The following is a 25,575-nucleotide window of genomic DNA, read 5'->3' as shown; positions in this document are numbered from 1 at the left end:
AAAATCACAAAATCCTCTAAAAGAAGCTGAGCCCTACTTATGCCTCCTTTTCCTGTTCCTGCATGAAGTTGAACAGAACACCATCAGATATAAAAAGGTGAGGGGAAAAAACCCTTCAACAGAGTTTTACTGCAAGGTTAATGGATATGAAAATTTCTCCCCACTCGCACATACAATTGAGGTGTTACTGTAATTATCAGTATCCATTCCCCTCTTTAAAGTTTCCCTGCAAGCAGCAATCAGAATTATATACGATCTCTGCATGAAACTAATGAATTCATGACAAAGAAGACTCCTCAACATGATAAGGGATGGTGTATCAGGGGTATTAGCACCAGGCTTTAATGCTCAAAAACAGGCTCACAGCCACGTTCACACTATAATGGAACTGGAACAGTACCAGTGTCACACACCAGCAGCTGTCCAAGGGCTTGTGTCCCCATCACAGGAGTAAAGAAAAATGCAAAGATTAAACAGGTTTGTTCTCTTCCTCGACCAAGAAAATAAAAAAGTACACTTGTCTGCTCTCCATGTAAAGCTTTTCATAAAGATATTCATCTGTAGAAACTTCTGTTCAGGTCAGAGAAAATACTTTTTCAACAATAACAAGTTACATCTCTTCAGTACCCCATAAAACAAATATTACCTGCAAAATAAAGGCAGTTTGCTGAAGGAAAAACCACAAGAGCCATATCCTGTTAAATTTGGGCAATACCTTCCTGGCAACTATTTCTGACCCAGGAGATTTTCTGAACCTATACCACCACATAAGATTTTTTTTTCTTCAAGTACAGCTAGCAGAGATCACTGTTCTTGTTTTAAAGGGGTAATCTTAAATTACAAGTGCACTTTTCACTCATTTTTCCTCCCCAGATGAAAGCACATTAAAGGCAAACTGAAAGGACAAGGAACTTTATGCACATAATACCTTTGGAGGGTACCAGAGCTCAAATTAAATCTTTACAGAACCACAACACCCAGGCTCTCTATGGGACACGCAAACACTTCACCACACAAGGTTTCCCCTAAGACTGAAACCCCAAGAAACTGAAGAAACCTACAATTTCCTATGCCAAATGCTATCATCCTTAGACCTTGTTAAGCAGATCTTTTGCTCATTCTTAGGCATCACAGGTTCCATCCACACTTCCCCACAAATGGGTATCCCAGACACAGAGTCCCTACAACATATGCATGCTGGTGGAATAAAAAAATTACTGTTTCATGGGCAAAAATGAGTGAAGAAGAGAGGGAGATGGTAGGTTTGGACTTGGTTGTAACAAATACACAGCTTAGGAAACAGCTGGAAAAGCAAAAAATCCTGAACACCCTCTGCTATCATTTTACCAGTTCCCAGACATCTAAAGCCGTACCCCACTATCAGATGGCAGAACAGCAGCATCCTTTGGATGACTGGCTCAGGTAATCAAAGCAGAAAACAGCCAGAAATGATACTGCCAAGTGATTAGAAGAGAACTGGTTGTAAATTTAAACACCCTTTTGATTCATTAATCTTCAGCAGCTAAAGACAAACCTAAAGCGAAATTAGCGTGATTGTAAACCGAGCACTCCTGTCCCGTGGCTATTTTTCGGCCTGCTGAGAGAGAATGAGCTGATCAAAGGCAGACACTTCAGTGAGATTAGTGCTGCTTCAGCGAGCTCACAGTTAGCTGCCATTAACTAACCTGTTCCAGGAGCGGCTAACACCGGCATTCATCTCTGCTTCAGTTGGGAGCCACGCCGGGGAGTGACCCGTCCATCTCCTGGTGACAATGGCACCTGCCCTGCCAACCTCTGCAGGTCCAGCGAAGCCTTCTGCTCCTCATGGACGGGGAAGGGCACCAGGAATTCCACATCAATGGCACCAGCGTTCCAAACTTCCCTGGGAAAATAAAGCAGAGGTTCCATTCTGCTGGCTGATCACCAGGGGCTCGTGGAAATCCTACCAAGTGACTGCAGTGAAGGGAAGAATCCCTGGGAATGGCCCATGTGAGGAGCTCACAGCCATCAGGGAAAGGCAGCCTGGAAGGACAAGTAGCACTGGAACAGAACAGTCCCAAAGGGATGCCCTCCAAGGCAAGCTTAGTGTTTCAGCTGGCTTAAAATGTAATATTTATGCATTTACAATTCTGAGCAGCTTGTGAGGTTACAACTCTACAGAATTACAGCCCCTCGGTAAATTGATGAAATTGAAAAATAAAGAAAAAACCCCAAATCCACAACAAAGTGCTCAAATCCTACAGCCACCACTTATTTAAATCCACCCAAGATCTGTCTTCAGTAGCCCCACCTTCTGCTGTTCCAGTGTTATCTCTCAACATAGATCTTCCACGTGATAGATTAGTGAATCCTGGGAACATTTATTACAAAATGCAGCTTTCTAGAACTGAATTTCATATTTTAGCTGATATTCATCAGAGCCTACATGTATATATACAAATTATTGCTGACAAAAATCTCTCTAGTGAAATATAGCGCATTACACAGATAAGATCCTCTGCACAAATACAAAGTTTGAATCAACTATTTTTTTTTTCTGATAAACTTCTGTGATGTGGACAATATTTTAATACCACACAAATATTTTCTCTGCAGCAGTCTCCCTCTTAGGCATATTTCACAGAGAGTCAGGTGCAGTAGCTGGTACCTAACTTTTCATGCATAAACCCCAAATTTCTTCAGAGCTGCCTTTAAAAAAATCTGTTTAGGCTCATTCATCTTTAATCATTAAAATTTTATAGTGTTTAACTGTGATAATCACAAAGCACTTTATCAAATAAAGTAGCAATGGGTAATCAGCTCACTTGGGGTACAGAAAAACAGTTTTTAAAGAGGGAAAAATGGACAAAGTTGCCACTTCCCACTGAAAAGGGACGGGCATTTACAAGCAAAATTCCCTATGGAACACAGGGTGGCACCTGAACAGACCCAAGTGGAAAAGGGGTAAGAAACAACAACAGCAAGATTATAAGGAATACACAGACAACTTTTTTATCCAGGAATAAGTAGGCTGTCAAGCTTCACAAGTCTATCAAACACATGGTCTCCCACAAGTGCTTTATAAACCACATCACACTAACATCATTAACTCCACAGATTAGATTAAAATCATATATACAGACTCCGACACGTGAAAATGCATAGCCTAGGTGTTTACAAAGCACCTCTCCATAATTCAGGAATAGCCTCTAACAGATTGAAAGTACTCAGATATCACCTCATTTTTACTACAGAGAAGGAAGGATATTGACTCCTCCTTGACAATGCAGCAGCAATTTAAAAACCAAAACAAACCCAAGCATCCCCCCCCACTTCACATCACTCTCAAGCTAATGCAACCTGGATGACATAGACATCCACCAAGAAAGAACCCCAATTGCAATATTTAATTAATTTTTTGCCATTTCTCTAACCCAGGTGCTACCCAAAAGTTAATACATCCAGCAGAGGAAAGCACTACCTTGAAACAACCTGTCCTCAAACTCTATAAACTCTGGAACATGACATGGTTTAGTCACTGCTACAGAGAAAACTGTGGCAGTTATGTGGGTAGAATATACAGAATAAATCACAAACAACTAGTAGTAACTGATGCTAGATTAAATGCAGACAAGAGGAGACTCTTATTTTCTGTAAAAAAAAAAAAAAAACCAAAACCAAACTACTCACGGAAGGGCTAACCCAGTCACCTCACATAACACAGTAAACTAAAATTCACAAGCTCCCTATCAATAACAACCCTATTTAATTATTTTTCTCAGCACCATCTCTTCTCCAGAAAAATCATTTTATGTGTGAAGCCAAGCTCTAACCACTATAAGAGCTCACTCAAATATTGTGCTCTAACTTAAACACTTTCTGTTTCTCAAACATCTCCTGCCTTTTCTCTTTATTAGCTGAGCATTGAAGATGGTTAAGCTGGATTAGTCTTCACTTCCATTTAACATTAGAGTTGCACCTGAAGAAAAACTTTTGTGCTGGATGAGCTGCTAATTTGTTTTCCTAAATGGTCCAGGTGATTTAAAGGAAAGTATCACTTCTCCATTAAAAACCTCCCATCACATCTGTGGGCAGGCAAAACTCCTATTGAGGTACTAAAGCATGCAGCAGAAATGGGTTTCAGGTTTGAAAAAATTAAACTTGGGTAATTGGCTTGTAAACTCAGGAAAAATAAAGGCAGGTGTTTTCTAGGGATATGAACCTGAGAGAAAAGAAAAGAAAAAAAAAAAGCAGCATACAAGTTTTCCTGATTGTAGGATCACAGTATTGTTGTGAGCACCCCAAAATATTAAAGAATACCCTAATGAATATCTGAGAATAAAAAGTTCTTGGCTAGAGGTTCAACAAAAGCTCTCAATAAAGTTGCTTGATTTTTTTTCTTTTACCACTATAACTCCTTACAGAAGCATCAATCCTATCAGACTGAAACTTTAGCACAAACACTACCATGCAAATGTTCAGTAGATAAAATAATTTTCAACTCCCCAGTAAGTTATTTGAGTAGGGTAGGTAAGACAATCCTGCTAAAGGTACATTTGTTTTGTTAATTTATTAAAATTTCAGGACAAAAGTTAAGTTTGTGTTTCTTCAAAGCATCTCACAAGACAATGTGTATTTTGCCTCAAAAAAGATGTTAAAAACAACTCAGAAAAGCACAGAAATCATGTGCTAATCTCAGAAAAAGGCTGTGACATGACAAGACATCGGGGTAGCAGGAAGCAAATGTTTTTCCAAAGATCTATTCAGCTTTACAGAAACATTATGCTTTTGATTTTTTGACTTTTTGCAGGCTTGAATGTGAGTGGGGAGTTGTCATCTAAATGCCATATTCTCGGGGTAGTTTGGCTGATTTAATGCTCAGTTTGTAACACACTGTGTTGGCCCAAAATTGTGATAATTGTGGCCTGAACGGGACTTTGAGGAAAGATGGAGCAAGGCTATTTACAAGAACACGTAGTGACAGAAGGGGGAACGGGTTCTGACTGAAAGAGGGTAGGTTTTGATTAAATATTACGGAAAAAAAAAAAAATCTTCCCTGTGAGGGTGGCGGGGCTGCCCCGGATCCCTGGAGGCGCCCAAGGCCAGGATGGACACTGGGGCTTGGAGCACTCTGGGATAATGGGAAGTGTCCCTGGAGTGGGAAATGGATGATCTTCAAGATGCTTTCTAACCCAAACCACTCCGTGTTTCTGTGATAATTACATATGGTAATGACATCGTGGTGGGTACTATTTGCTGTCATTGGCAATGTGTGTTAAATCCCACCGATACCAGCTGCCGTCAAGGGATGCTGGGCTTGCACTTACTGGATGAGAATAAACTCATACAAGAGCGATTCCTGAGGGCTTTTTCACCCGTCCTCTCTGGAAGGGGATGTCAGGAGGCTGTCAGGAGCCAAATTCGGGAGCGATTCCCGCTCTTTTTTACCCCCCTTTGTGGAAGGGGATGTCAGGAGCGGGAGCATCCTGCGTGAGGGAGGGTGCGATGCGGGGCTGCCTCATGCCGGGAACTAGCCCGGTCTCGGCGTGTCCGCCAGCGCCACGGGGAAGGAATATCCCCCTCGGGGAAGGAACATCCTCCTCGGGGAAGGAACATGGGCACGGGGAAGGAGCACCGCCACCAAAGTTGCTCAGGGACGCCGGCTGCAGCCCGAAGGGACGGCGGGGGCGCCGTGAGGGGACACAGCCCGCAGCGGCCGCCAGGGGGCGCCGGGCGGGCGGGCGGGCGGCGCGGGGGCCGCCGGGAAGGGGGCGGTGGTGCAGAAGGGCGGGAAGCGCGGGCGGCGGCGCGGGCTGTGCGCGCGCGCCATGAAGGAGACGCGCGGGTGAGGCGGCGGCGCCTTCCCGCCCTGCCCCTGAGGGGACGGCGCCGGGCCGGGGGCCACACCCGCCGGAGCCGCCCCGCGAGGGGCCCCGGCGGGCCGCGGGGGGCCGGAGCTGCCCTCGCCCACGAGGGGAGGAATTCCCGGTTGAAATAAATGGTGGAGTGCGGGTGGCGGGGCTGCCTCGCCCGGGTCTCACCGCGTGTGGCGGCGACGCCGTCGCCAAGCAACGGCAATGGCCGGCGAGGAACGGCGGTAACGGGGCTGCGCCTTGCTCTGGGGCTGCGCGTCCTGCGGAGCCCTGCGGAGGAGAGCCGAGCAGTGGCTGCCCGAGCCTCGGGGACGGGCACGGGCAGAGCTGAGCCGGCACAGCCGCCCGCGGGCTCCGCGCAGCATGAGCTGGTGTGGCAGCGGTGAAGGGTGGAGTTGGGCTCCCTTCGATGAAGGTCCCAGGTGGTGGGGATTTTCCTCCTTCCTTGTTTTCCCTGGGTTCTGCTGTTGGTTCTGGTGGCTCAGGAGCCGGGCTCTGGTCGCTCTGTCCCGCAGCGATGGCTGGAGGCCTGCGCCGCTCAGTGTGACCTTACCCCGGAGCCTCGGTGTGTGGGGAGACACGCCCGGCGGCTTGGGGAGCTATAAATGAGGGGCAAAACCCGGAATAAATCCGTTTAGGACGGCTTTTTGTGTAAAAGTGTGGTTTACCAGAACAGACACGCATTGGAGGTTTTTGCTGTGGTGCACAGGTTGTAACGAGGCTTGGCAAAATATTAAAGTGCAACAGGGTTCTGGTTTAAAGAGAAGGCGGGAATGAGTAGTGTGCCATGTGTGTTGGGATCCATCAGATCCCTTATTTATGTGCTTATATGCTTGAGAGAGCAAAGTAGGACTTCATTTATTTCTTATTCCAAAAGGGGCAACAAATTACTCAGTTTCACTCAGTGAAACTTACCAGGTGCTGCTTCCCTCACCTCTTAAGTTGTGAGGTCAAACTATCAGTAATGTGTGTAAGCAACTGAAAAATATCTGCTGTTGACTGGAGGAATTTTATATGCATAATATTTAATTAAAAATAAACATATTTGATGCTAATAATATTAGGTTTATCTAATTGATACTGTGCTTTACGTCAATCTCCAGTTATATCATCTGTGGGCAGAATGAGGCAATGAAAGGCAGGTGGTGCCTTTTTGTACCTTGGAAACATCTTAAATGCTGGTGTAGTTTAAATCCTGTCCTTGTTCTGTGCAAACTTTATGAAGTGCAAGTTGTACAATGCAAGCAATGCGTCAAACATGGAAGCAGTTGCTGCTGTAGGTGTTTTAATTTAGCTGTAATGCACAGCAATTAAGTACAGGCTTTCCTCCTGTATTTGTTATGAAAATGATATCATAAGAAGGAAAACATTCATTATGAATATTTTTATTTATGAAGTGGAAATTGTCAATGTCTATAAACAAGGTAAATTAGGTCAAGGCCTAGTTAGGCTTGTAAATAAACAGCTTTTCTGTCTGGGGACACCATTTGATAGCACTACAGTCCTAATACCTGCCTCCTCAGCTTGTTTGGAAAGCACAGAGAAGAAAGTTTGAAAAACAGGCTTAGAGAGAGGAAAGGGGGGGGAAAAACCCTATGTGACTAGAAGCTCTGTGTGTAATTGCATAAGGATACTTAAAGAGAGGGAAATCTCTTTAAGAGAGGGAGTAAAGGCAACAGTTAGAAGTAAGGAGCTGTGCAATAACCTGTCTTTTTAAAAATCAAGGGGTGAAGCTTGCCTTTGAACATTTCCTAATCTTGTTCCAGCCAGAATGGGGTCAGGTACCTTAAATAGGTACAAATATGTTTTGCCTAACCCAGCAGATCTTTGAAGCTGTACATATGTGAAGGAGGGAAATATCCTGCTTAAATAGTGGCACAATTAAGCCTTAGGATCTGAGCCTGGACCCCGATGAGCATCATGAGACCTTTGGGGTGTCTCCCCTTTTGGTGCTGGTGTTTCTGTAGAGATGTGCTCAGCACCATTTTTACCTCCAGTCCCACTCTTTTCCTTTTGCATTACCAGCTGAAATCTTTCCTGGTTTCAGCTGGAAATGCAAAATAAGGTGTTCTTTCTCCATTTCCCCCTTTCTAAAGCAAGAGGTTTATATAGTAGTACACCAAATTTATCAACTCTGTTTAACAGACCTACATAATTTACAATCAAACATAATGCCCTTCCTGAATCAGTAGAAACCTAACAAAAACGTTTAATTAAAAGAAGTTGAATTGTCTTGTTTGGTGCTAGCAGGAAACCATTTGGAATATCCTTAACTTGAAACTGATGTGTCCAAAACTTGTGCTGTCTGTAGGGTTGTCCTTGGTGGGTTTCAGACCTTTTTGTTTCCCAGAGATCAGTTCTGATGGGCTGGAGCAATGCAAATAAATTGTGTTAAGATGGCAGCATCTTGGATGGTTTCTTACATCCATAAGTGCCTTTTTTTTAAAGTAGTTGTGACTTCTAAGTGAGGTCAAGTATTCTAAAAATGATAAGCAAGATTTTTTCCTCCGTTCTCTCAACAGTGGGTGAAAGGGCAGAAAGTGAAGTGTAAGCTAAAAGGTGTTTTCATATAAGATTTTCTTGTTTTATGTACTCATTCCTGTATTTTCTCTCAGTACTTCCAGGCAGCAGAACCAGCCTCAGGGGCACTATGGACTTACCTCTCCAATTAGCTTGGCTCCTCCTAGTGACAAAGACCACATCCATACTCAGAAGCTGATTGAAGCAATGAAGCCATTTGGGGTGTTTGAGGATCAGGAAGAACTCTATCACAGGTATAACAAGGCTAAAATTTGTTAACCTCTTGGTTTTTTTTTTTTTTTTTAAGCAAACTTAGCATGAGTTTTCTTTACAGGACAACTGTTCTTGGAAAACTGAATAACTTTGTCAGAGAATGGATTTCAGAGCTTGCTGAAAGCAAGGTAAGAATTTTTTTTGTTTTTGTCAAAACAGCTGAAGCCTTTTGATTTAAAGGCTAGGCTACTGGGATCTGTGCTGAAGTTCAGCTTTTAACTTCTTAAATATCAAGTAGAACTGTAGTAACTGCCACTGAAATAAGTTGTAAAAGATATTTCAAGATCAAGATCTTACAGTCTCTGGGGAACTGAATAAATTCCTGCATTGGCTCGATCAGTAGACTCGTAGCTGTTAACAAAGCCAAAACAAGGCATTGTGGATGAGAAAGATGCTGAAATTGGCACTAGTCTTGCCCCAGACAGCCTACAGCACTCAGTCTAGCTTGAAATGATGATTCTAGACATGCCCTTTGAATGGCTCTTAGGTTGTGTTAATTTATGTGCCTCTGCTGCAGGGAAGTCTAATAATAGGCCTTAATTTGTATAAATTAATAGAAGTACTGCTACATCACCTATAATTTTTTTTGGAGTTGCAAGCTCAACTTATTTCAGAAAAACAGAATCAAAACCTAATAAACTAAAATGTAAGGGAGTGAGAAGACATTGCTTACACAGGCTGTTACAGTTTTTTCTAAATAGCTCACATGCAAGTTAAACTTGCACAGAGGATAACGTGCATCTTAAACTTTCTCTTCTACCCACAGAATCTTCCCCCTTCAATAACAGAACAAGTTGGTGGCAAAATATTTACATTTGGCTCCTACAGACTTGGAGTACACACCAAAGGTAGTACTTTCAGTGCTGGTCATAGCTCTGATGTTGGAAAGTGGCTTCCAGCAGTAACAGGAGAAATGGGATTCCCTGCAGGTTCAGACATCGATGCCCTTTGTGTTGCTCCCAGTCATGTGGAAAGATCAGATTTTTTTCAGTCATTCTTTGAAAAGCTGAAGAATCAAGAGGAAGTAAAAAACCTGAGAGTGAGTAAACTCTCTGCTTGGTAGATGTGTAAATTTTACACTAATATTCATGTTAAAGACTTGCATTGGTGGTGAATATCTTACAAGCCAAAATTAAATCAGTTTTGAGTACCCTCCAATATACTGGTTTATGCAGCATAAAAATGTTGCTGTCCAGCTCTTGGCTCCTTTCCCCAGTGAGCACATCACAAAAGAGTTTTTGTGGTGCCTCTCCCTCCCTGTGTTTTGGGAATGAGTCAAAAAGCAAGGCTGTCCGTGGAAGCTGTGTTTTCACTTTGGATGTAGGAAGGGCTTACAGCCACTGATACTGATGGCTTGTTGAGCACTGTTTGTTACAGCACACGATCAGCCTCTCAATCTCTTGTCTAAATAAGATCTTTTAATAAAATCTAATATTGATAGCATAACAGTGCTATCCTGCCTGAGAGTTATTAGCACTTTTTGTGTTTGGAAGGAACTCTGTATTTGTACTGAGTAGTTCAGTGTAAATGCTGTATTTTATCACAGTATAGGAAAACCTTTAAAGTAGCAAAAGGATATCTTATTAGAAATACCCTCTCCTTCACAGGCCATTGAGGATGCATATGTACCCGTTATCAAATTTGAGTTTGATGGCATTGAGGTAAGAGTTTTAATTTTTATTTGGGTTTTTTTTCACCTTTAAATGAGATTTGTTTTTCTTTCTTTGGAGTAGGATAACTTTTTCAGGGTTTTATGAGGTTATTGGTACATGCAGCATATTTAGGAACTGGTAATTAAACAGCCAGACCACAACCTATCCCAGAAAATCAAATGGGATCTTCTAGGAAAATAAGCCCCTGGCAAGTGTGGGAACATGAGTGACATCTCTTTTTACACCCATGCTGCTGACCAGGGTAGCCTGCTTGGGTGGCATTTATCTCCCAAGAATGTGCAGAGTGGGAGTAGAGGCAGTGTCCTTGCTGACTCCCCTGCTCTGACAAGAGCTGCCTTTCTGCAAGGGGTGTTTCTGTTGTGCTTCCCTGCACAAATCTCCTGATGTTCTGCTGCAAATCAAAAATGAAGTCCCTGTGAGACAAACAACAAGGAAAATGAAAAGTAAAACTACTCACTGGACTCCTGCCTCTGTTTGTCAGCTGCAGGAATCCTTCTATCTGGAATACATTCCATGTAGAGAATAAATGCCCACTTGCTGTAATACCTAAGCAAGTTACTGCTTGGTAATTACTATCATGAAGACACTTACTCAAGGACCTCTTTGTGGCCTTTGTCTGGTACAGACATTCACAGAATAATTTGCTTGCCTCAGGTTATACTAAAAACCAGATGCTTAAGGCCTTACAGCATAAAGAAAATGCTTTCTCATTTGTTGAAGTATAGTTGAGGTGATTTTAATTTGTCATAATTTTATGGTTAATTAAAATTTTTCTTTTAATAGGAGTTCTAAGTTTAGAGTTATCTTTCCAGCTTTCAAAAAAAAAAAAACCTTCCTTTCCTGAGTTTAAGAAAAAGAGGTGGTTTTGTAAACAAATAGGGAACTTAGAGCAGTTTTCTTGTTTTCTGGCAAATAAATATTTATCTGTGGTCCACTAATTCTAAACACAAATGTTAACCATGTGAATGACCAAGTGTCCCTCACTGGTGTCCTGTTTGCAAGCAGTGCTGCATTGTAAGTCATGTTTGACCCTTTTTCTCTTGAAGATTGACCTCGTGTTTGCAAAGCTCTCTTTGCCAACGGTTTCTGATGATCTCGATCTCAGGGATGACTCGTGCCTCAAGAGCCTGGATATAAGATGCATCCGGAGCCTGAATGGTGAGCACGTTCTGCACACCTTTGTAGAGACATTTAAATTGGCACAGAATGCACATTGCACAACCCACGTTTCTGTACAAGATGCAGAAACTGATCTCCAGGGTACTTGAGTTCTGAGGAGGTGACCAGTGAGCCTAAATTTAGGTATTTCAAGGAGTTGTGTGTTTACATAGACTTGTCTCATGTTTGTTTGATTGGTTTGTGAGCAGGTGCTCCAGCTTGCCCCAGAAATTCAGATGACTAAGTAGGGCACTTGATAAGAATGTATAAAAAAAAGTAATTAAAATACCTGAAGTGTGACTTGCTCAGTGTTTAGCTCCAATTGGTTTAATGGTTGCTGGCTGTCAAAAGAAACCTAGCTTCTGGAATCACAGAATATTTAGGGTTGGAAGGGACCTCTGGAGATCATCCAGTCCAGCCCCCCAGCTAAGGCATGGTCACCTGGAGCAGCTGACTCAGGAATGTGTCCAGGTGAGTATTGAATCCCTCCAGACAGGGACATTTCACAACCTCCCATGGCAACCCATTCCAGTGCTCCGCCACCCTGCAATGTAAAGTTCTTCTTCATGCTGAGGTGGAGCTTCCTGAGTTGTAGTTTATGGCCAAAACATCCTGTGGAGAGGTTTATTTAAAATTTGTTAGTTGTAGTCTAAACAAAGCTGCTGAGGGCACCAGTTACCTAAAGTGATGCTGAAGGTTATGTGCAATTCATAATTTAATACAAAGCAAGTACTCCAGACCTGTTCTCCTAGACTTGAACCATAAGCTGTTGATGCAGTGTAGGAACACCTGACTTGTGCCTGTTGCTGGGAACTGCTGTGCTTCCCCTTTTGTCTCGCAGGCAGCAGGGTCACAGATGAAATACTGCGCCTGGTGCCCAACCTGGAGAACTTCCGCCTCACGCTCCGTGCAGTTAAACTGTGGGCAAAACGTGAGTGCCAGCATGGTTTGTGACCTTTAAACCTTTTGGATGCACCTATGCTCGCTGTTGGATGTACCTCAGCTTTGGATTGCTATTTAAATGACAGCTGTTGTATTGAAATCCTTTCAGTTTAGGTTCATGGTCTGTCCATGTGGTAAATTCCTTGTGTTTTTTAATTGGAGATGGAGTTCAGAGAAGAGGGGAGTGCTTATGAGACACTGCTGCATTGCTTATCAGGAACCTGACTACAAATGATAAAAATTCTCAATTAAGTGTAGAAGGAATAAGAAAGTCCCATTTACCCACATGGCTAGAGAAAGGTTCTGCCATTCTTCTAGTACTTTCTCTTAAGAGGAATTAAAGTGAAGCAGTAGGTGTAGCAACACAAGCAAGTTTCACAGTACCAATATTTTGGGATGTGGTGTTGTACTTATTCTTTTTCTCATCACTGTAAGGACCAGCAATTTGGCCTTGCTGCAGTGCAAAAATAAATTACATGGAAGCTGAAATGTATTAAGTATTCTATAGGTTGTGCAGCTGGTGCTGCAAATCTGAAAGACCTCAGACTAACTGTGTGGTATCCATTCCAGGACGTGGTGTTTACTCCAACATCATGGGATTTCTTGGTGGAGTCTCCTGGGCCATGCTGGTAGCAAGAATATGTCAACTCTACCCAAATGCTTTGGCCTCTACTCTCGTTAACAAGTTCTTCTTGATTTTTTCAAAATGGTAAAAGCTGTTTATTTTAATTTGCATAAAGAAGTAACACTCGTAGTTGTTTATATCAAGATGTACATTGACAGCATCCCATGCAGAGCAGAGCTTAAAATGGAAGCTTCACTGTTTTTTCTTCTACAGGGATTGGCCAAAGCCAGTATTGCTGAAACGACTTGAAGAGAGCTTTCTTAATTTACCAGTCTGGGACCCCAGGGTAGGTAGCCATTGCAATCAGAAGCATTAAAAGTTTGTTCTGCCCTCGGCTGGTGCTGAGCAGAGCTGTTGTAACCTCGCAGGTGAACCCTTCAGACCGGTACCACGTGATGCCCATCATCACCCCGGCCTATCCACAGCAGAACTCCACCTACAACGTGTCCGTGTCAACACGAGCAGTCATGGTGGAGGAGTTCCAACGTGGTAAAGTACATTCTGTGCTTATCAAAGTCTCGTCCTGGCTCCATGAAACCATGTCATCCGAATTCCTTTTGTTCGGTGAGGTGTTGTAGGTTTAAGATTTCTCTGGGAAATATGCCCATTGCAGGCAATAAGGGACAGGTTTTCCAATAAGCTGTTGTGGGATCTGCATTTTGTCAGGGGAATTCCTGCTTTTTTTTTTCCTTCTGTCAGTTACTGTTACAATCTTCTGAACTTTGTCATGGCAGTCTTTAAAAAATAGTCACAAGATTTTTAAGAGATTTTTTAAAAATAGTGATAAGATTTTCAACCATATTTGTAGGTCTTGAAGTTACAGATGAGATTCTCAAAGGAAAATCAGACTGGTCAAAGCTCTTTGAACCACTGAACTTCTTTCAGAAGTACAAGTATGTATGAAATCTGTTGTCTGAACTTGCAGTTATTTACTTAGTGGTTAGCATGATGAGTTTTAACTTGGGGTCTAAATAAAAAATTGGATTGATGTTTTTCAGTTTAGGGCTTTTTAAAGAAACTGGAAGTAATCATATAAGTTTTGGTACATATAAGCATAGGGAAGATAGGAAAAGCTGTCTTATGTCACTCACAGCATTTTTCATACCAAGAAAAAAAATCATCTGATGTTTAGAATGTAGGGTAAGATCTTGAGCAAGTGCACTCATTTGCCTTTCTTCTTCTAGACATTACATTGTGCTGACTGCCAGTGCCTTTACAGAAGAGCATCACCTAAACTGGTAAGTGCTGCTTTAAATGCGGCTCCAGTGCAAAACTGAAACTCAATTCAATGTTGCACTATATTTTTCTTAATTGTATTAACAAATAAAGTCTGTAACTATGCAACTAGGCATGGAATGCACCCCCTTCCCTCCCTGCTTTGAAGACCACTGTTCCAGAGCCTTACACTTCTTTTCATAAAGAGTTTTACTGAAGTATTTAAGGACTAGATTGCACTAGTGTGTAGTCGGCCTATTCCAGACCTGCTTTTCTTCAATGAAAGGAGATTTGCCAATAATTTAACCCAGGTGGATGTGCTGAGTCACTGTGAATTTTGATATAAGGGGATATGGTGAGGAATTAAGGCACTGTAATGTGTGTTTATTGATTTTTCCAGTGGGTTTCTTTGTTAAGAAATTAGTACTTTGCTTGCTTTGCTCAAGTAAGGCAGCAAATCCCTCTCTGTAACAGACACCCATGCTGAGGGCACTTACTTTTATTTCAAAGTTTGCTTTGTGCCTTAAGTCAAATAATTCTTGTGCCATCTCTAAAAGATAGCTTAATGTTTAAAAATAGTTTTAATAGGCAATACCTTTTATCTGAACTTTCTAAAATATTCACCTCAAAACCTTATCAGCTGCAGCTTGATATCAGTCACAGCTGTGTACAACAAGGTGTATGGGCAGAATGCCAAATAATTTTTAATGTGAAATGTTTTTGAGTGAACAAAGCTTATTGTACCTCACAATAAAGACAAGGGAAATTCTGGCTGCGGTAAGAGCTGATGATTTGGTTTTTTCAGTGACAGAAATAGAGGCAAATTTTCCAGTTTTGCAGCTTGGGAAAATGATAAGCAGAAGATAAACTTGCTTCAGTCTGTTATAAGGAAAGGTTTAGTTCACCAATTCTTGAGTGGATTTGGAAATAGATAACATATCTGTTGATAACATATGTAGATAACATATCTATGTTGATGAATAAGTTATTCATCAACATAAGATGTTTTTGAAGAACATACAGATTTGTGACTGCTTTTACAGTTAACAGAGTTTTAGGCAGAAGGCTGAAATGGCAGTACTTTATTGAAATTAAAGCCCTTGTGGTCATGATTCATCTCTCAGGGAAGTTTGAGGGGAGTGTTGACTAGATGATTTGTTTATTAAAATAACTATTTTTACATTTTCACTGATCAATCTGCAAGAAGAATTGCATCTTTACTGGGATGTAACTGAACAGCTGTGCTTGAGCCTTTTCAAAACCACTGTTCTCCTTGATCCTTGTGGCAAAAAGGAGTTTTGCTGCACCCAGAGGTGCTGGGATCTGCTCCTTGTTATTTTCATCATAGGTTACAGGTGGGAGTGTTGTATCTGAACTGTGCAGAGTACATGTAAAACTTACTTGTCTCTGTCTTTAGAAACAAAAGCACAAATGTCACTGGGAACATCTCAAATTACAGTGTGTGTATGTGATCTAAGGTCTCGTGTCTGCTCAGCTGGATGAAACTTGGTCCTTGTTGATTGGTTTACAAAAAGGCATCTAACTGATAAGCTGGAAACAGTTAAAAATGAATAAAATACCTCTTGTTTTTATTAGGATTGGCCTCGTCGAGTCTAAAATCCGTGTGCTGGTTGGAAACTTGGAAAGGAATGAATTTATAACTATTGCACACGTGCAGCCACAGTCTTTCCCTGGCAATGAAGTTCTCTATAAACAGTGAGTTGTTTTACTTTTCTGAAGTACACATTGGCCAAATTGTACCTTCATTCCCCTCAGCTCATTGATGAGAGAGGCTCAGTATGTCTCTGGCAGGGTCCTGAGCACATAAAATCTTCTTAAAGAAGGGAGCAGTTCAGGGAGAGGTGCTCTGAGAAATTAAGTCTGGGCTGGCTCTAAACTGAACAACTAAAATGTACCAGAATCCAAGTGACTGCTATCTGTGCCCAACTCAGGTTTGTGAATCTGTCTCTTTTTAGGAGTGGATTTGTATCAATGTGGTTTCTTGGGCTTGTGTTTAAGAAAGCAGAAAGTGCAGTAAAGACTAACGTTGATCTAACACATGGGATACAGTCATTCACAGACACAGGTAAGGCTCTATTTTTGCTCTAGACTTGTACAGTGTCATTCTTTTTATTCCAGTGGAAGTTGCTTCACAAAGTACTTCCTTTTGTTATTAGATATCCCTGTAGGTAGCAACATGTAAAAGATTAGACATTGTGTTGACATTTGTGAAAGTAAGGCCATCTTAAAACAAAAGTGTGTTACAGTCATACACCATGTACCACATGTGAAATAAGTGCATTTCTTGTAGGGGACAGTCAGCTGTGAAGCCCAGGGATGCCCATTTGCTGGGGGTAGCTATATTTGTCAGCTGCTGACTTTTGGAAGTGGGAAGTGACTGTGTCAAGCTTTGAAAGGAGTTGTTGATGCCTGTTGATGATACTTTTCCAAGACAGTTTGTGTATAATATGATCCCAGAACTGTGGAAGTCGCTGGGTTGTCACATAGTAATTACCTGCAGTCTTGCATGTAAATTTTCATGTCCAGAGTCTGATGCTGCTTTTGATAGATGTAGAAATAAATTAATATTGCAGATATTGGTAGATAATGCTAGAATAATAAGGAAATCAGGCTATTCTGAGTGACAAATGTGTTAGGACAGAGTTCTGAACAGTGAAATCCTGTAAATGTTTGTTGGAGTTTATCCATAGCACCAGCATGACTTCTGTGTTGTTTTGCTCAGATGGCATGACTAAAAGCAGTAAAACCCAACCTTCTTCTTAGCTTGTGCTTGGGATATGAGAAAAGCACAGAAAAATGCATCAAAACTCTCATCTGAGTTACAAGCCAGGCAGGGTGATTTCCTCAGACTTGCACTGCTCTCTGTACTTGCATGTTACATCCAGTGGTAAATGTGAATTATGTTAATGAGATTTATGTGCTGCTGAGAGTCCAGAACTAATGGTAAATCCTCTGTGCACAAACATTGTTAGTGTGGCTGTGTGCTCTTACTTCAGTGAAGCACAGCCTGTGGTATGTGCTGGGTGTAGGGTGTGAATCCAGAGAGAATTGAACAGAAAAGCTGTTCCTCAAGAGGTGGGGAACCCTTTGGCACATGTGGGGAGGATCAGTAGTTCTGTGCTAGAGAACTGTTACTTGACTTTGAGAGAATAATTTTAGAGGGCAAAGATTAATTTCAAGTTGAGGAGCTCAAGAGTAGAAGGCTCAGTTTGGAGGGCTTTTGTTCAGTGAACTTTATTTCTCTTTTACATACAAACCATTGAATTTCATTTGAAGGAACTGCCCATACTGGTGTGTGGGCTCATCTCTGTGCTTTTACTTCACTTCTGGTCTCCTGTGGAAAGCCTTTGGGTTGCATATCCTTGCTTTGATTCCCACTCTGTGTGTCAGTAAGCTGACTTTCCAGTTATGCTCCAGTGATAGGCCAGTTAGATAAGCTTATCCAAATGTGCCTTAACTCTGTAATAACTGTTGTGCTGCTATAGCCTTTGCCAGTTGCATAAAAGGCTGTTTGCAGGCAGTTGAGGAAAACCTGTTTAAATTGTAGTGAGTCTGTTAAGTCACATGTCCCTAAAATCCAGTCTGGCTTCTGTGGACAGATAGAATTCAAAAATGCAAATTTGAACTCAAACAGCTGTTGTGGCTGGGCTGTAGTGAATGTGGAATGGGCATCACAGGTCACAGTCACTTCTTGTGATGATGGGAGTGCTTGGGGCAGTGTTTTGTATTAACTTAAGCTGGGAACTCTTCATTTGGGCTGGGCAGACATGTTTCTAAAGAAACCAAATATAACTGACCAGCGCTAATGCAAACATCCCCACTAAGCTACAACGCTGTTTTTGATGTCAGTTTACAGGCAGGCCAGTGCCCTCAACATCCTAAAGGAAGGTATGAAGATTGAGGCAACTTATGTGAAGAGAAAGCAACTCCATTATTTTTTGCCAGCAGGAACCTTACAGAAAAGAAAGAAGGTATAATAAAACTTCAGCGCTTCTGGTAATTTTTAATAAAAGCTTTAATGATTACTTGAAGACTTTATTTTTTAACTGTCGTTTCAGCAAAGGGTGTCAGATATTAGTCAAAATAATAGTGGACTTCAGTGCAAAAGGTCTTCTTTAGGTGAAAGCTGTTCGGATGGTTCCAAAGACAGAGATTCCAGAACACCCTCTAATTCCTCTTCGTTAAATAAGATATCTAAGTTGGACATCTCTACAGCAGAGACAGAAAGGTTAGTGCCATAACCTTGGAACTGTGGAGAAGCTGCTTTTAACTGACTCACACTGTAAATGAGTCTAGGATTTCTAGTTTGGATCTATGTGGATCATAAGCATTTGGAGGGCTCTGAGAGCTTCAGAAACAAAGCTGGAATCTCCATTGGGCACGTGGTAGGAGACCAGGTTAAAGGAATCCTTGAAAAAATCTAAATAATATCCATGAACATGTAGGAATGGAGAGCTTGACCCCAGGGAAATTATTTAGTCTTGAATGTAAGTCTTCACAGGTTAGTGGGTAACTTGCAGCTGGAGTATTTTATGTGCAAGTGACTGTTATTTCTAACAAAAAGTACTGCCAATGGCAAGTAGATTAACTTCTAATGACATACTGATTTTGGTGTCAGAAACACCAGAGCTGCTGCTGACTTAGTGGAGTGGTATGAGAACTCAGGCAGTAAAAGTCTGTCACTTCCTGGGAAGTCTGTTTATCCCTAAGCACAGGAAGAATACGTGATCTTGAGAGCAATTGCCCAATCCTACCAAATGTGTGCTACCTGCTCTGTTCAGAATGTTTGATACTGTAGGAGTCACATGAAAAAAAAAACAAACAACAAAAAATTGTGTGGACATCTGGGTAGAACAGAACAATGGTTCAAAGCAGCACAGTGTGCGGGGTGGACTAATCTGGGAAAATATATCAGCACATAAAGACTCAGTAAAGAAAATGCTTGAGTTTAAATCTGTAGCCTGAAATCCAGCAAAGCGATGGTCTGGTGCTACATTGCCTGGGAGGTTGTGTTGTTTAATAGAGCTCTGACAAGGGGCTAAGGAGGTCGATGTTTGTCTTGCATGCACTTTCTGGAAATGACATATACAGTATCTCACAAACTAGCATTTTATAACTCGAGTGTTTGACTTTTATAGAAATGTTGAATGTCAGAGTTGTAGTGGTGCCAACAGTGTAGCTGAGCCATCCACGTCTAAGGGACTTTGCATTCCTGTGACTGACCCAAGTATGTATTCGAAGTGGTAGGTGGAATGTAGTTTTTAATTTCGTGGCCAAACTCTAAAAGCCAGGTGTCTCCTACAGAAATGGAGGCTACAGTTGCACTAAGAACATCGGGACCTCCCACTGGTTGCACCATTCCAGGATATAACACGGTTTGTCAACTCAGAACATGTTTTGTGCAAGAGCAGCATAAATTAAGTGGGACTCTAATCACGGATCCTAGGAGTGCTTCACCTAAGCAGCATTATTCACCAAGCTCTAAAGTATCTCGTCCACCTACAGCAGGAGAATGCCCCCAAAAAGCCATAGATGGAGAAAAGGCAAGAAGGGGGGGCTAGCCCAAGGAGGGTTGAAAGCAGTATTGATTACTGATGTAGAACAAGTTAAATAACTGAAAATGAATGCATTTATACATCCCTGAGGGATTTAGGAATTTAAATTTACATTCTAGTTGGACTAGAATGTAATTGTAGTGAATATGATGTGTAACTATTAACATATTTTCAAGATCTGGCACTTAATGCCTGCTTCTCATCAGGTGCCAAGTTATCTAAATACTCCTGTGCTTACTGCAGTGACCAATTGCTGAATGAACTGTCTCATCTGGAAGCAGTTCTCAATTCAGAAAAAAACTATCTCCAAACAAAGAAGATACTAATCTTATGACTGTACAAGTATGAGCTAATCTGTTTCTGGCAGATGCTTTTTGAGTGCCTGTTAACAGTTGTACTGCTTTAGAAATCAGCAGCCTACTCGATAGGTCATTACTTCTGAAATGATACTGTGGAGTTTCTTGTTAAATCTTGGTTTGTGGAACTTCTAGATTAGTATTTCATTTGTTTTATTCCTATGTGTAAATATCCTTAAGTAGCTGTTCTTGGAGCTTGACTTCTGATTTGAGACACAAGCAAAGAACAACCAGAAAAAGAACCCTCATTTTTGACACTTATGAAGAATCATCTTGTAGAACTTAATCTAGTACTGAATATTGCAAGTACAGATTTCAAGGTTTGGGTAGTAGGGCTTTTTCAGAGGCTTGAAATTCCTGTGGGGTAATGGTGGACTTGTGTAAATATTCTTTTAAGAATGGCCCCTGATACATTTAATGTGTTGACTGGAAGCTGTACCCAAGTAAGAAAATTTTAGCCCAGCAATTATTTTGAGTCTGTGTATTTTGTTCCTCCAGCTAAACGTGTGGGACTCGGATTTCACAGAAAGTGGATACCCTCAAGATGGGAGGAAGAGAGCTACAAAAAATGTAATTTTTAAGTGATTTTACTCAGTGGGCTAACTGAAAAGCTCAATAGTTTAGTGATTAGACTGCCTCACATAAATTCTCTGCATGTTTACTGATGGAAACAAAAATACACTTTTTAGTTTAGCTTATTTCAGTCCTCGTTCCCCAGATATTACACTTGTATGACCTATCTTGTAAATGTTACTATTAGTTGATTTGGTAGTGTCTAATTAATTTCCATATTTGAAATAATACTGAATTTTCTTTTTAAAACTATTTGATTCACTGATGTAAATTAAGAGTGCTGTGAAGACTAAATCCTTTGGCTTCTCAGAGGGAAGATAAAGAGCTTTGCTATTCATGGTGCTTGTTACTGAGGCATAAACTCTTGAGGGCACACCCTCAAATAAAGATGAGATCTTGTTGGTGAGGGTTGAAATGCCTGAACCACTGTCTGTGTGGTTTTAGGGCTTCAGGATACCTAAACCCATGCCCCATGGGGTGGAGGTTGTTAATGCATGTATGATTTTAAGGTATCCTCACTGCCAGAACTTGCTGCCTCTCTAGTCAGGGACCTGGCAATACTGCCTAACAAATCCCTTCTGGCTTTTTTAGGGTGTCCTTGATGGAAAATCCATGCAGATTCCAGTGATCACATCAAGATCACAGGTATTTATTGTGCATTTGTATTCATAGGTAAAGCAGAGCCAGTGTCTTCATTACATGTACAAAGATTTATGTGCCATCACACTTGGTGGTTTGAAGATTAGTAGGATTTTGCCTGTTGTGCTTCCAACAAATTAAATAACTGAGCAACGACCTTGACAAAAGCTGAAGTTTCCAAGTTTTAAACTTGGCAAACCACATTTCCATGCCCTCAGACACTGAGTTTGTGTCCTGGTTTGGTTTTCTTGTACTGTTATCAGTACTTGTATACTGATTTCTGTGATGAGACTTGGAAGCTTTGAAGTCTGTAGGTGACTAACTGCTCTGTGTCATGTAGAATGTTGTGAAATTGTGGGCTGTGAGACTTGAAGTGATCCAGACAGTAGAGACTCTGTTGTCCTGATCCATGGATCTGAGGAAAATCTTCCTTTTCTGTGCTGTTGAGCAACTCACAGCTAATTTTTCCCCCATCAGGGATATACTGGTCTCAGTTCATGCAAGAAAAGAATTGTGCAGAGGGGGAAATGCTCTTCCTCTGGATATGGTGGTAATTAAATAAGTGGTGTGGTTAAAAAAAAAGAGGCTTCTCTAAAAATGGGTTTGAGCCATACAGGTTTGGTACATAAACAATGTTACACAAAGAATGTTATATTCAGCTAGGAAAGGGTTTATCTGCTGCTATTTCTGAATTAATGAATTTAAAATTAATTCAATAATTAATTAAAAATTCCTTTTTTCATTATTTTTCCTGTGGCATCTGTTTGTGTGTTACAGAGGCTTTCCAGTAAAGAACTGCCAGATTCTTCATCTCCTGTTCCAACAAATAGCATTCGTATTATTAAAAGATCCATCAAACTTACCCTTAATGGGTAAGTGGTTGATCTTCAGGTGAAGAGGATAATCACTTGTTACCAGTCCTTATTCTGAATGTGTGTTGTAGTTACTAACAAAGGTAGAAAGGTACTGTGGCCCTGCTGTAACTGACCAGCTAAAATCATGGTCTGATTTTTATACTGCTGTTAGATGCTTGCTTCCTTTTGGACTACTCTTTGCATGTGCTTGTAACAGTTACCTTTAGGAGTTTTTAGAAAGTCTAAATTGTCACCAGCTGAAACCTGTCCTGTGCCTTGGATTCAGAATGTATAAATACCACCGGGGTCAATTAGTTGCTGCAACCACATTCTGTTTTCGAGTGTGTACGAGCGTGCTTGTGTTCTTTTGTGCTTGCCTAATTCATGTGCCTGCATTGTTCTTCTCTCCAATTATTTTCCCATTTGGCACACCATGCACTCCTGTGCTCCTCTCACAATGGTGCTCAGCTTCCTTGCAGCTTGCCCCTGCCTTGCACAGCCATGCACTGCACAGGTGCTGCCTCCCATGGAGGCCCCTAAATGAGTTCAGTATTGAAGGAAATGCAGCAGAGGATGCTACCAAGGTATGGAGATTAGACAGGCATGTCCCATGCTGTGTTATCTGATACTTTTCTTTGTCTCAGGACTGCTTCAGCATGAGACTTGAGAGGTTTTTTGTGTCACTGGGTAGCAAAGGCCAAATCTGAGCACACAGCAAAGATGCACTGAAACATTGCAACTGCTGAGGCTGTCCTGACACTACTGCCCACCTGCAAGCTGCATGCAGAAAGTGGTTTCTGATAAACCCTGAAAGCTGTTCTAAATGCTTACATGAAAACCTGTCCTAGTCTTGAGTCTGGTTCTGTAAACTGATAACACTGCTTACCCAGCTAAGTGCATTAGGGGTTTTGGGGGGTGGGGAGAAATTCTGATTATATGAAACAAGTATTATTCTATTTCTCTATTGTAATTTCTTTATCATTTGGTGGTTTCATAAGTGAACTTGTAAGTTGTCTTTCAAGAGTATTTTTGTATGTACTGTAAAAAATTATCTTCAAAGTGAAATTTAAAATCTTTAGTCTCTTTTTCTTTTTTTTTTTTTTTAGTGCAGATGGGATCTGCTTAAAAAATCTAAACAACTAAACCAACTCTAAAGGGATGGGAGGAAGGCAGTGCCAGAAAAAAGTGTTCTACAGAATTTTAATGTCATAGAATCATTTAGGTTGGAAAAAAACTTTAAGTTAGAGTCCAGCTGTAAACCTAACGCTGCCAAATCTACCACTGAGCTGCCATGCTAGAGTAAATCTGAGGAGGCCAGGAACACTGCTTTGCTTTTCTGCTTCTGCTAGATCTGGGCTTTGATTTAGTGCCCTCTGCATTTTGCAGTTTGCAAACTGCATGACTCACCTCCAGTTTGATATGTGGACAAAGATACCCCTGAATTGTTTTTAAATTAGTTGCTTGTCTTAAAGAGCAAATCTGAGCTCTAAACATCTTAAGTTTCCACCTTAGTGAGGAGAGTGAAGGACTGTAAGGAAATAAGAGGTGGTATCTATCTTGTCATGTGTTAACTCCTTAGCATTCCCTCTGCTGCTACTATCCCAAACCCTTGGAGAAAGCATGGCTACATTTATCACAATCTACTTGGTTTTTTTTTCCCCTTATTCTCTGGTTTCCAGCTTGTTTCAAGTGCAATTTATCCCTTAGAAATCGACCTTAATGTGTTTGAGGCCTTGTTCTTCCTTCTACCCTCCAAAACCCCCAAAACTTAGACTGCAAAGCTTTGATTCAGGTTAAAATTAAGAAGCTATTACTTAAGTAGCTTTTAGCAGAACCACACCTTGGGTTTATAAAATGGTTGCCTCCTTTTTGTGACCTGTTTTAAACCAGTGGCACTCAAACATTGTCACTTCTGTGTACCAGTTACAGTAGGTCTACAACTTCAGCACCTGTGTAAATACAAATCCATCATGAATTTGAAGGAGCTAAAGCTGAAGTAGGTGATAAGATAAACAGCAAAAGGAATATGGGAAGTGTTTTGTAGTAGACCACAGTCCTGTAATATTCCCATGCTTTTAAATTCTTCCACGAGTGTTCCAAGACTGTTTAAGGGATGGTTTTTCCATAGGCTCTGTGTCATGCACTTATGCAGCTATTCTCAAACTAAAGTAACCTAGCTATGGATATAGCTTTGCACAGATCATTTTATTTTGCTCTTGCTTTGTGGTTAATCTTCTAATTGCTCTTTATAATTTTTTTTTTTATTTTCTTCCTCACTCTTAGGGTTTTAAGAAGAATGTTCAGGGTTTTGAGAAGAGCATTCAGGAAGAATTTAGGTTACTAGTTTCTCAGACTTGATCCATTGATGAATTACACGTCTTATCTTAATGTGTCTTGACATATAAGGATGTCAAGTGTGATGTTAAGTGACGTCAGTGTTCTGGAGTTTCCCTGGATGCTGCAGAAGTTCGATGCTGCCCCAGGACTCTGCAGATTAGAATTCAGCTGTTTGTAAATAAAGTTCAAACTTACTCAACTTGGGTGTTCTCCTCTGTTGAAGTGATTGGAAGGAAAGTTACTCCTGCCTGAGGGAAGCTCTTTGCTATCAGACTTCCTCCAAACGTTGTTCTTTTCTCTTTGCTTTCTTAGCTGGTTGCTGGGTGTCTGGCTTCAGCATGGGTCCCTCATCTCAATCTCTTCCAAGAGGAGCAGCTCTGCATTGAAATTGTGTCTGGTCAGTAACTTAGAGCAAGAAGTTCCCTTGCAGGAGTTAACATCTGTGGTTTTACTCGTTAGGTACAAGCAGACAAGCAGTTAATGTGAAGTCACCTACATTTTGGCTGTAGCAATTGCTTTTCCTGTAGGAAGTGAGAGAAAGTGCTTACTTTTTGCCTTAAGGAGGAAAAAGCAATGAGGAAAAAAGGTATCTTGAAATTTGTTAAACTTGGTTGTGGGAGAGAGGGGGCTTACTAACCCTGTGTTATGTAATGCTGAGTGACATAAGCTGCTGAGCCTAAAAAGACCAGCAGAAACTCCTGGCTGTATTTTAGCAATTACCTCATCACGCTTCTTATAAAGAGTGTGATCCTGTGCGTTATTCCAGTAAGTGAAGAGCCGTGCTCGAGGGCTGCAGGCGAAGGGCTCATACCCAGCCCAGCCGGCTGCTGCCTTCTCCCTCCCTCCCCGCAGGTTCTGGGGGCTGTGTCCTTTCCCGTGCCCGTCCCCGGGCGGGCTCTGGGGGCTGCCTGCCCGCTGTGTCCTTTCCCGTGCCCGTCCCGGGGCGGGCTCCCGGGCTGCGTGTGCGGTGACAGTGCCGCGT

At 41.5% G+C, this 25,575-nt stretch overlaps 1 protein-coding gene across 1 annotated transcript; it reads left to right on the top strand.

Moving 5' to 3' along the window:
- The first annotated feature begins 6,179 nt into the window (after positions 1 to 6,179).
- PAPOLG (poly(A) polymerase gamma) lies at positions 6,180 to 24,731 on the top strand. Its single transcript, XM_030945378.1, has 23 exons — positions 6,180 to 6,274; positions 8,468 to 8,626; positions 8,707 to 8,773; positions 9,412 to 9,493; positions 9,575 to 9,684; positions 10,253 to 10,306; positions 11,365 to 11,476; positions 12,318 to 12,407; positions 12,989 to 13,127; positions 13,257 to 13,329; positions 13,412 to 13,532; positions 13,852 to 13,936; positions 14,228 to 14,281; positions 15,855 to 15,974; positions 16,235 to 16,344; positions 18,129 to 18,250; positions 18,338 to 18,507; positions 19,418 to 19,506; positions 19,584 to 19,822; positions 20,689 to 20,760; positions 21,355 to 21,408; positions 22,180 to 22,274; positions 24,540 to 24,731. The coding sequence occupies exons 1-23, from the start codon at positions 6,216 to 6,218 to the stop codon at positions 24,598 to 24,600; spliced, it is 2,337 nt and encodes a 778-aa protein (XP_030801238.1). The 5' UTR covers positions 6,180 to 6,215; the 3' UTR covers positions 24,601 to 24,731.
- Positions 24,732 to 25,575: the final 844 nt, after the last annotated feature.

The sequence above is a fragment of the Camarhynchus parvulus genome, chromosome 3 (genome assembly GCF_901933205.1).
Source record: "Camarhynchus parvulus chromosome 3, STF_HiC, whole genome shotgun sequence".
Lineage (NCBI taxonomy): Eukaryota > Metazoa > Chordata > Aves > Passeriformes > Thraupidae > Camarhynchus > Camarhynchus parvulus.
This window is presented reverse-complemented; position numbering and strand designations above follow the sequence as displayed.